This window comes from Elephantulus edwardii, unplaced genomic scaffold (genome assembly GCF_000299155.1).
Source record: "Elephantulus edwardii isolate Elephantulus edwardi_28Jun2011 unplaced genomic scaffold, EleEdw1.0 scaffold00002, whole genome shotgun sequence".
In the NCBI taxonomy this organism is placed as follows: Eukaryota; Metazoa; Chordata; class Mammalia; order Macroscelidea; family Macroscelididae; genus Elephantulus; species Elephantulus edwardii.
This window is the reverse complement of record NW_006399752.1, coordinates 36,741,464-36,753,684: the sequence shown is the minus strand read 5'-3', so window position 1 is coordinate 36,753,684 and position 12,221 is coordinate 36,741,464. Positions and strand designations below refer to the sequence as shown.

Genomic DNA, 12,221 nt, shown 5'->3' with positions numbered 1-12,221 from the left:
ACAGAGCGGAGTTTAGGGCTGTTGTACATAGGGTCGCTATGAGTTGCAAGCGACTCGATGGCACATAACAACAACAACAACAACAACAACAAAAACAAATAAAGTTAATACTTTCTGAGCAACCTACTGAAGTCCACATGCAAGTCTGAAATAAGAGAAGCACATGTTTCTTGGTCAGAAGGATTCTGGGATTCATTTTCCTTTGTGAGGTTTCTGAGTCCCTTCGATGACCAAAACCAAACAAACAGATATTCAGAGTCGCTGCCTCAAGTCAGTTCTGACTCACAGTGACCCTCCGCTGGCTTTGGGGGACAGAAATCTAGTTTGAACAGAAGCCTAACCAGTCTCATTCTGAGCCACTGGTGGACTCAAACCTCTCATCTTCAGGTTGACAAACCAACTTGTAACCCATCAGGACACAGAATAATTAAAAGTACAGTAAAAAATGAACAGATTCATAGCTGACCCTCTGGTGAGTTTTTAAAGGCAATAAATTGCACAGGAGGAGATTGCCCATTTTTCTCTCACAGAGCAGAAACCTTTGGACCTTTGGGATTGCAGCATAGCTTCTTACCACTAGGCCACCAGGGCCAAGCAAGTACAGTAAAAAAATGAAATAGTCCAGTTCTTCTGTCCTTAGCACAGATGAGCAAGGACAGTAATGTACAGGTTGGAGGCTCTACACAAATGCCGTGACAAGCTTAAATTCCATTTAATATGCTTGAAACAGTAATTAAAAATAAATAAAATTTCATTACACTTGGGGTGGGGAGAATCTTACTGACTTCTCATCAGTTATAAAGAAGTTTTTTATAAGTCAGTCAAATTTTTAAAACCTGGAAATGATTCCAAATAATGATTATGAAAACAATTAATGTTTGAACTGTGTAATGTGGCTCAGGAAAAAGAGACTCCCATAACCAGAGCGACACACAAGGCAGTGTATTGGACCTTAAGATGTCACCGCTCAAACGGACGCAGACCTACAGAAATGTGCAGAGGCCTTTCTAATCAAGCACTTCACCCTGGGACAGGGACCAGGGCTGCTCCGTGAATCTCTTATATCCCACTGCTGGTAATACCAGGACGTGGCTAGTTAGAACTACTGCCACTCAACAGCACGAGGGAAATGGAATGGGCAGCCAGAACAAACACATTCTCAGAAACAAAAGGGAAAGCGTGTCATTACCTGCTCCATGTTGTACCCATGCTTCTCTTTAGCAATTGCAATGTATTCATCCACTGAAAAACAAGACAGAAGACCAGTGAACAGATGGGAGGATACAACAGCCTATGATCGGCTGTAACAGGTTATAAACACACACACATATATGAATGTATACGTTTTATCTAAATACACACACATACATTATGTTGTTGTGAACTATCAAGTTGGAACCACTCAATGGGTTTTCAGAGGCTGTAAATGACACTGGAGGAGACTGTCCATCCTTCTCCCTTAGAACAGCTAGATGCTTTTAGGTTGATGGTGAAACCTCTTAGCACTAGGCCACCAGAAATTCCTATATACATACACTTGTTGTTACATGTCACCTAGTCACCTCCAACTCACAGCAACCCTATGTCCAACAGCTCTGAAGCCTGCTCTATACTGAGCTAATCTCACTGACTCCAACACTCCTAGCCCCATTAGTCTAGTTGTTACTGTGTCATTTTATCCGGGGTCGTCTTCTCTTGTGCTGTCCCTCCATCCTTCCAAGAATGATGTCCTTCTCCCAGGACTGGTCCCTCCTGGCCACGTGCCCAAAGGATGTGAGATGGAGCTTCACATGTATACACACATATCTCCTCCCAGCCTGCCACGCACCATACTAGGGATAGAGACTCAGTGGTAACAGAAGGGCACTCTCTCTAAGAGAACCTCACAGCTGGCCTTGCATGTACACACCACAGAATACATCTGGGGAAAAGTACTCATACATTGGTAACAGTTTATCTCTGGGTGGTGAGACTGATCACAGTTTTTACTTAAAACCAAAACAAAATCTGAGTCTACATTACAACAACAAGTATGTGCTACTTTGGTACTTTGAAAACCAATTCTTTAGAAATAAAAAAATATAAGCTGGAGTCCATTTTGCATCTCAGTGAAAGCTAAAGCACAAGAAAGTTATTTTATGCATTAAAATAATCTTACAGATTAATTTCAAATTTTAAGATGTCCGTCAATGAGAAGCTGCTGGTGCAAGTGGTTACATGCTGACTTCTTTTTTTTTTCTTTTGTTATATGGTGTGGGTTTTTTTGTTGTTGTTTTTTTGGAATTCCATTCATTCATTGTTACACCCTTCTCCCCCCGCACAAATCCCCTCCCTCCCTCCCCTCCCCCTTTGCCCCTCTCCTTGAAAAGCAAAACTCCCTCATTGGTACACAACCCCCCCACCGCACCTCCCCAAACCCCACCCGCTACCCCCAAATATAATCCACTCTGCAACCCTTATTGCGTACTCCTACGATAAAAATAATGCCCTAAAATATAATACTTTAAGACTATTCTCTCCCCCATAGACTTCAACGCCGTAAACATATTCACGCTGACTTCTAATCAAAAGGTCAACAGGCACACTGCCACTCCGCACCTGTGGGACAAAGTCCACTTCCGTGCTGGAGACCCTAGAAACCCTGGGGCAGTTCTACTCTGCCCTGTGGGTTGTTATAAATCAGAGTCAACTTGACAGCAATAAGCAGCTTACTGCCCGCTCATCACCTCAGCCTGCAGCTTTCAGGTACACACTCAGCTGCCCTGAGTTGCCACCTGGGCAGTAACGCACCACTGCCCGTGAAGTCGGCATTCTAACCCACCACCTGGCAACGGTAATGGAGAAGAGTAGCTCACGATTAGGACAAAATCAGTTCTAATTTTGTTAGAGGTAAAAATGGTATGAAATTTTCCCCCAGTTTTTTTCACACGTATTTCAGTGTTTATAGAAAAATGACATAATGTCTGGTATTTGCTTTAAAATATTCCAAGAAATAAGAAAAGAGGAGACTTACAAACCTAGAAAAAAATGTTAATAATTCAGCTACAGTAAAATATTGTTATACATATGAGTTTACACTATTCTCTTTGCTTTCATATGATTTTTTTTTAAATTCCATAATAAAAAATTATTGATTGTGGAGCTGAGCAAGCTGTAACTGTTAAAACCAATCTCTTTTCCAGCCACCATGGTGCTGCCAATTGACCCAGTGGTTAGCACTGCTCCACCACCAACGTTCTTAACACCAGCAGTCCAGAAATTAAAAGGCAAATTGCACTGGGTCTGCTGTCTGGGATCTCTCTAGAGCACCGAAAAACAACAATGTCAGTCTAGAGACTATGGTGCACCTAATCCAGGCCATGGTTTTCATAATTAATTGCTTTCCAGCAGAGAGCTGGACATGACTAAGGATGACAGAAGAATCGATGCCTTTGAATTGTGGTGCTGGAGAAGAGTCTTGAGCATACCATGGACCACCAAGAAAACAAACAGCTCTGCCCTGGAGAGGGAGAAACCAAGTTTCCCCTTGGAGGCTAGGATTTTGAAGCTCTGTCTTACATACTTTGGGCATATGGCCAGGAGAGACTGGTCCTTGGGAAAGAACATCATGCTCAGAAGGGCGGAAGGATAGTGCAGGAGAAGATGACCCCAGATGAGATAGACTGATACAGCAACTGGGACACTAGGGGTACGGTGTGTTGGAATTAGCGAGACTGGCTCAGGACAGGGCAGGGTTCAAAGCTTCTGTTCATAGGGCCACTATGGGTTGCAGGTGACTCAACGGCACACAACAACAACTGAAAAAGGAAAATAAATAAATAAAGCAATGATCTTTAAAAATTAGTCCAGAAGTTTAAAGTGAAGGCCTAAGAATGAAGCTATTATTATCATCACAAAAGAATTCTCAAAGGACTTAGCTTGGGCAAGTAGCCCAATTTATAAAAGTGTGGGGGTGGGGTGCAAAATTAAAAGCAGGCTCAACACTGGCAGAACCGATCATAAACATATTAACAAATGATTCCACTCAACAAGTATGTATTGATAACTGGTATGTTCTGGGCAAGGTACTGAGTTTTGTCAAAAGTCCAGGAACTTAGGAGTCCTGAGAGAGATAGCTAGACACAAGTAGGTATTTCAGGTCTGAAGGCAAGCGCTGGCTGTCAAGCACTGAGGAAACAGCTCGGTACCTACAAAGGTGAGTCTGCTTCCTTCCTGAGGATTTTCTGGGTTTTGGTCTCAAGACATTCCACTGGTGGCACTGTGATTACATTCCTGGCCACTAATCAAAAGGTTACCAATCAGTATCAATCAGTTCAAATCCACCCACTGGCTCTGAAACCAAAGCATCTCTGGTGGGTTCAAACCACCAGCCTTTTGAATAGTAAGCTGAGAATTTAATGTAACTGTTTATGATACCCAGGAACTCCTTCACAGCACGTAGAATAGAACTAATAAGTTAAGTCCAATCTTCTAAATCCCATTATGCTGTTCAATTACGCTGTTAACTATCCTAATTATAGCGTAACTGACAATCAATGTAGAAAAAGGCAATAATTCATGAATGAGATTTCAAACACTTTAACTAATATGTATGCTTATAATTTAGAAAACAATGTTTCTATTGACAAATAAAAAGTTAATCTAATGAAAATAGTAATCACGTATCGTACAACTCAATTTTAATACCAAAACACTCATTTTGTATTCCCTTTTTTACAGAAAGCCTTATAATGCTTGGAAACTGACTTGCTATCTCAGTCAGAATACAGGAGAATTCCAATTCACCTCAAAGGCAATAATAGATAACAAGCTAAATAATTTGTTACAAAAAACTGAAACCAGTAATGAACAAAAAGGCTTTGTGGGACTGAGGCCGGCCACATCACGCGAAGAGAGGGACGAGGTTCTGAGGTCGAGGGCAGCTGCAGGGGGAACCTGTGAGGGACAGAGCAGCACGCTCAGACCAGGGCAGAAGGAACAGTGGAGGAAGGAGAGGCATTCAGCTGGCAGGAGGAGGTGGTCAGGGACGCAGGAGGGATAAAGCGCAAACAGCCGACAGTGACCTGAGAGTCAAGCCGCAGAAGGCCATCTTGTTTACTGTCTAATAACGGCTCTCAAGGTTCTTGCTTTTATTAGGTATTTGCTGACCGGACAATGAACTGCAAATCAGCCGTGCAGCCTCAACTCTGCTCTGCGATTTCCAGACACAGATTCACCTTAGCTGAGTAAGGGACGCGTGCTCGGTCCCAGCGGCTCCCATGACTTCGAGGTACATGAGCCAGGCGGCGGGCCCTGCAGTGGGGAGCTGGGCCCTGCAGTGTTGGCAGACGACACGTCTGTTGGGGAGCTGCTGCTCTAACTAGTGCAGCCTCCTCTCCAGTGTCTCCAAGTAGACTCAATGGGAGAATGACAAGTATCTTCACACGCCGCTCTACTCTCCTCTTGTTTTGTTTATTAACATGAGAATTAGCTGATAAGAGAAGCAAACCGATGACGAATGGAGACTGTGACTGCTGCAGCTCGTGGAGGGTGACATCTGCTGTGTCATAGTCACAAGGCGTTTCGGTTCCCAGAGCACACCATTTTAGAGTTTCCTGGCGATGACCCTGAGGACTCAAACCTCAAGCAAAGGCAGAAAGAACAACACCTTGTCACAGCTTCGTAAGTGCTGCCATTTGCTGCTTCTCCAGAGAGTTACCCGAGGTCAGGCTGGCACACAGCACTGCGCCTACTGCTGTACAGTCTCCCCTGACCACTGCGCCATCAGCACAAACGCTGCCGGTCCAGCTCGTGCGCCTTGCTGGGGCCCTTCTCCATCGTCCTTGTTCTTTACTGTAACGTCTATGCACCTTGAATGTCAGGAAGAAACTGGGGCATCATCCAACCCCTCCAGTGGTTTCCTCAGTCGAGTCAAATAAGGCTTCCCAATTTGAAAAGATGAACCCCATTCTCAACTGCTTTCATTAGGGGAAAAATGCAAAAAAACAACAACAAAAACACCCCACCAGATGCTGAAGGCTGGAGGAGAAAAGATGAAAGGGAAGGTGAACAAGAGAAATCCAAGCTGCCTGAGCTGAACTGCTCTGAAGCCAAGATCGCTGAGATCCCTGGGGACTTTTCCAACAGTTTCTAACTCTGGTGACAATAATTTTGACTTCATAAGTAAAAGACTAAAGGTTAATCGGAATCTGGAGGCCAGGCCATGGTGAGGCAGAGATATGTCAGGTAAACTGTGTCAAGGACAATAAGCAAAGTTCACGTGACCTAAGGAAATGCTGGTGAATCTCAGGGACTGACAGCGTGAGGCGGTGTGGGGCAAGTCTGCCTTGTGCAGATGAATTCAATCAATGGTTAGCAGTCCCAATTCTGTTACTGCGTATGTGCAATCATTTTTTAAAGAACTTGGAGGTGCCTAGTCTGACAAGGAAAGAGCTGTTTAATCTTAAATCATGATGGATAAATATATTAATCACTCATCCTGTTTCTACACAAAGTACAAGGACTACATAGCCAATGCTTTTTAAAGAGATAAACCCTTGGCCTATGGAGCAAGCACAGGTAGGGAAGTTAAGGTGCTGGGCTGAGATCACCTGAACACAGGGGTGGGCGTATGGACGAGTATGCTCCTCATTCAGATTTACAGAATTCCTAAAATCCAGTCAAGCACTTACTGAACTACGCTTTCTGCGCATAAAACACTATCCTGCGCCATCCTCACACTTCCTGACACACAAGAGCTCATTGCAGCAGTCACCATGTCAATCCACCTGGTCGAGGGTCTTCCCTCTCTTTCGTCAACCCTCCACCCTTTCCAGCATCATGTCCTTCTCCAAGGAATAGCCTCTTCTGGAAACATGTCGAAAGTATGTGAGGCAAAGAAGCCTCATAGAGTTGATTCTTAACTACACAATAACAGATGTGAACCCTGCTCTATCATGTGGCCTCCTCACCATCTCCAATACACCTGAGCCCACTGCTGCAAGCCACTGTGTCAGTCCAGCTGGTTGAGGGTCTTCCTCGCCTATGCTGACCAAACATGCATGATGTCCCTCTCCAACAAAGAACCTCCCCTAACATGCCCAAAGTGTGTGAGACGAAGCTTCATCAACCTTTCCTCCAGGGAGCACTCTGGCTGCACTCTTTCCAAGGCAAGCCTATTCATTCAAATCTATACTCCATGGGACGAATATTCAGTAGGCTTTTCCAATACCACAACTCACAGGCATAGATGATTCTTCTGTCATCATTGTTCACTATCCGGCGCTCAGATGCACAGCAAGTGACTGAAAAGCCCATGGCTCAAATCAAGTGCACCTTAGTCTTTAAAATTACACCAGTGGCTCCTTAGTATTTTAGAGAGATTCTTGACAGAAGACTTTCCCAATGTACTATGTCTTTTGATTTCTTGATTGCTAGTACCAAGTACTGTGGATCCAAATAAGATTATATCGTTGACAACTTTAATCTATCATGATGTTGCCTACTGGCCCAGCGGTGAGGATTTTGGTTTTTTTGATGTTAAGATGTAACCCATATTGAAGGCTGCAGCCTTTGCTTTTCTGTTGCAAGTGCTTTCAAGTCCTCTCATTTTTATCAAAGTTGTTTCATTTGCATTAAGCATGTTGTTCATGAGTCTTCCTGATGCAATATCCTCTTCATAAAGCCCAACTTATCAAAGGATTTGGTCAACATATTGTATATGTATAGAGAAAGGATACATTAGTACACTATGAAGCATCCTTTAAATGAGTATATGTAAACAGAACATTAGTACATTGATAACTGTGTAGTTGTAAGATAGTACAGACATGCAAAATGATCTAAAAATAATAACAAGAAGGATAAATGAAGAAAAAGCTCCTTAAAACTTTAACAGCAATAATGTTACATCACAATAACAGCTAACACTTACGAGTTTATTCTGTGCCAATCTTTAGGCTTTAAACAGGGATTATTTAGCTAATTCTCCCCAACAATTCTATCATCATCCCATTCCTAAATGTGGAAAATAAGGCTTAAAGAAGATAAGTAATTTGTTCAGGGTTATAAATCTGAAAAACTACAGAAACAAGAGCTTAAAAACACTCAGCCAAGTCTGAGCCCAGAACACACAGCCTGAGCTGCCCTGGTCTAACCATCTCTTGAGAGAAGCAATAGGAAGGAGGATGTTTCAGATAAGGAGATGAGGCTGCATGGGACGAGGTGGGTCAACACACACTGCTGAATGGAATCCGAATAACTCTGCTGAGGAAAGTGGCAGAAACTGAAGGTGAGAGACAGAGCCCTTGGAGACTTTCCTGGTTTCAGGCTTAAATTCAATGAAATAAACACATGCAGCACCATCCGTAAACACGTGTAGCACCAACCGTAAAGATGCTGAAGGTCAACTACAGAAGGGGGAAGAAGAATGTAGATGAAAACTGTCACAGTAACTTCAACTCACCCCCACACACACACTCTCCACCATAGAGATTCAGAACACCTTGTGATCTCATATTATATGCAGAAGACAATGGGAAGGCAGAACAGGAACAGAATTATAGCTTTTCAAATTATACTAAGAGATATTATAGCTAATGTTAGATGGATCTTGGCTGAAAGCAGAGAGTACCAGAAGAATGTCTATCTGTGTTTCATTGACTATGCAAAGGCATTTGACTGTGTGGATCACAACAAACTGTGGCTGACTCTGAGAAGAATTGGAATCCCAGAACACTTGATTGTGCTTATGTGAAAACTATACTTGGACCAGGAGGCAGTCATCAGAACAGAGCAAGGAAACACTGTATGATTCAAAATGGGAAGGGTGTATGCCAGGGATGTGTCCTATCTCCAGACCTTTTCAACCTATATGCAGAACAGATTATCTGGGAGGCTGGGCTTTATGTGGAGAAATGTGGCATCAGGATTGGACGAAGACTCATCAACAACCTGTATTATGCAGATGACACAACCCAGCTTGCTGAAACTGAGGAGGACCTGAAGCACTTGCTGCAGAAGGTCAAGGAATACAGCCTGCAATATGGATTGAAGCTCAACATCAAGAAAACTAAGATTCTCAACACTGGGGCAACTGGCAGTATCATGGTAGATGGTGAAGAGATTGAGACTGCTAACAGCTTTAGTTTTCTTGGCTCTACAATCAACATTCTTGGTACCAGCAGCCAGGAAATTAAAAGATTAATTGCATTGGGAGGGTCTGTTGTCAGAGACTTCTCCAAAGTATTGAAGAGCAACAATGTCAGTCTGGAGACTAAGGGGCACCTGACCAAGACATAGTCTTTACAATTACTTGCTATGTGTCAAAAAGCTGGACAATGACTAGGGATGACAGAAGAATTGATGCCTTTGAGCTGTGGTGCTGGAGAAGAGTACTAAATATACCATGCACTGCTAGGAGAACAAACAAGTTCATCCTAGAGAGGATGAGACCAGGCTGCTCCTTGGAGGCAAGGATTCTGAAACTTCATCTGATATATTTTGGACATGCTGCAAGTCAGGACCAGTCCTTAGAGCAGGAAGTCATGCTTGCGAGGGTGGAGGGACAGCACAGGAAAGACAGACCACTGATGAGATGGATCGATTCAGTCACTGGGGTATGTGTGTCAGAAACAATAAGATTGGCACAGGACAGAGTAGGGTTTAGGGCTGTTGTTCACAGGTCACTATGAGTTACAGGCGACTTGACAGCACATAACAACATGCTAAGGACAGATACCACATTTGATACAACAAAAGAAATGTGGCATCAATTTCCCTCTCACAACCTGAAATGAGCTGCCAAAACTGTCTTGAAGAATACAGTACAATTATGAAGTATCTCTCTTTATAACTAAAATAAGAATGAGTTAATAGTAACTCAGTGAGACTCAAAACCAGCTCAATCATATATGCAAAGCAATTATGCCACCTGGTGGGCATAGACATTATTACAGTTAACATTTAAATTTATGTGCGCATCTTTGTTTCAAAGTGAAGGTAAGGAGACAGGGCTCACAGGGTTTCCTACGGTATTGCATTATCTTTATAGGAACTCTTCTCCCAAAGAATCCTTAAAGGCCTCTTCTCCCATGATGTCACTAGTCATTCACACCCGGACTGAGTGCTTCATCACTACACCACCAGGGTTTCTTACATCTACTTTTAGGTGGAGTAACAAAGACACAAGACATGTATACACAATAAAGAAGTTAACTGGGATCGCAAGAGATTAAGTAATAGTATGCTGTTGTTTATTAAATAATAGTATGCGGTCGTTGTTGTTGGAATACCGTCAAATCGGAACAGACCCATATCTGACCCTCCAGCAGGTTTTCAGAGACACTAAACTGCATGGAAGGAGACTGTCCATCTTTCTCCCACAGAGCAGCAGGTGGACTCGAACCTCATTACTTCAGTTGGCAGAGTGGCTACTTACAGCTAGGCCACCAGAGCTCACTAAATAATAGCATAGCAAACCAACTGGAAGGTCTGCAGTTCAAATCCACTGGTGGCTCTGTATGAGAAAAAAAATGCAGAAAAACTCTGCAGGGGCACTTCTAGTCTGTCCTATAGATTAGCTAGGAGTCAGAACAGAGCCAACAATACACATCACCACTACTGACAGTGATAGAGGGCTTCACTAGAGCATAGTAAGATCCACTAGTCCTTCAAAGGCAGCATGACATGCAAATTCTTTTAAAAGCAGAGGGAGGGGGAAGTTGTGTCTTCCTTCTTTTTTTCTGGTTTTATTGTGTTTTTGGTAAAAACTGACACAGCTGATGCAACCACTGTGGAAAGTGGTGTGGCGCTTTCTCAAAAAGGTTGTAAATACAAATACCATTTGACCTAGCAATTCCACTACTGGGAATACACCCCAAAGAGACCATAACTTCCATCCAAGCAGATATATGCACACCCATGTTTATCGCGGCTTTGTTCACAACAGCAAGGAGTTGGAAACAACCCAAGTGGCAATCAACAAATGAATGGATAGAGAAGCTGTGGTATATTCTTCACACAATGGAATACTATGCTGCATTGAAAAACAAGGAACTCAGGCAATATTATTCAAAATGCATGACCCTGGAGGACATTATGTTGAGTGAAATATCTCAGTCACAAAAAGACAAATACTGCATGGTGCCACTGTTGTGGAATGGGACTGACATCAGGGTTGGGGTTAAGACTGAGAAAAACTGGATAAATTACATATACTGCATTGAAACAGATGAGAGAGAGAACAGTTTAAAAGCGATACATGATAGGGTATTAGGGTTATCACAAGAGTCCAGAAATAAGATTGCTTAGTAGAGTGTACTTGGGGCAGAGGTGAGTGTGGGGGATCCAGGCGGGGAGATTGTATACCAACGAAGGAATTTTTCTTTCACTTTCAGAGAGAAGAGCCAACTGGAGGGGAGGGGTAGGCAGGGAGAAAAGTGCAACAATGAATGAATGAAAATCCAAAATCTCTGTAAATGTTCATTAAAATTAATAAAATGTTTTAAAAATTTGACACAGTTGAACTGGTTTCCACGGAATACACAATGCTCTGTGGCGCCAATTGCTCTCCAGTTTGTGTTAACATCTCATTTCTGTCTGGTGCTCCTCCTCTCACTAACTTTCACCTGCATGCTCCAGAGTCATGTTCTTCGGTCTCATACGGACAATATTAAAAGAATTAAGTTCTCATGGCTCACATCTTTTACTTCTGAGCTAAGATGATGTTAAGTTAAAAGATGCTTTGAGGGGATATTTTCTGCTCAAGGTTTAAAGAGCATTTCAAGGCAGCAGTCTCGGAGTTTCAAGTCTCACAAAGTGGCTATTTCTTAACGTAGTGACAGAAGGCCCTCTACCAACCTCTCAGTAAATGCTACACCATTCAACTCAGTCTCAGACGATCTGATCTGATAGAGGGAAAAATAGAAATACTATATCTGATCACGTGTATTTAAAATCAGCTTCTGGTATCTAGTCCTATCTAAATGTACCCTATTGTTTCTTCCTTCTCTCCAGAAGACAGAAGAGAAAGAAAAGACCAAAATGGATGTCAGAAGAAACTCTGAAGATTGCACTGGAGCGTAGAGAAGCCAAAGGACAAGAATTCAAGATACTAAAGAGCTGAACAGAAGATTCCAAAAGGCTGCTCAGAATGACAAAGCAAAATACTACAATGAAATGTGCGAGGAGCTAGAGTCAGAAAATCAAAAGGGCCGGACTCGCTCAGCATTTCTTAAGCTCAA

The 12,221-nt window shown here is 42.8% G+C and overlaps 1 protein-coding gene across 1 annotated transcript in view; it reads right to left on the bottom strand.

The window, feature by feature from the left end:
* RCOR1 (REST corepressor 1) overlaps positions 1-12,221 on the bottom strand; it is a 124,356-nt gene that overhangs the window by 28,483 nt on the left and 83,652 nt on the right. The window contains exon 3 of the mRNA XM_006879183.1: positions 1,190-1,242. Within this exon, the coding sequence (XP_006879245.1) occupies positions 1,190-1,242 (53 nt within the window). The remainder of the gene's footprint in view (positions 1-1,189; positions 1,243-12,221) is intronic.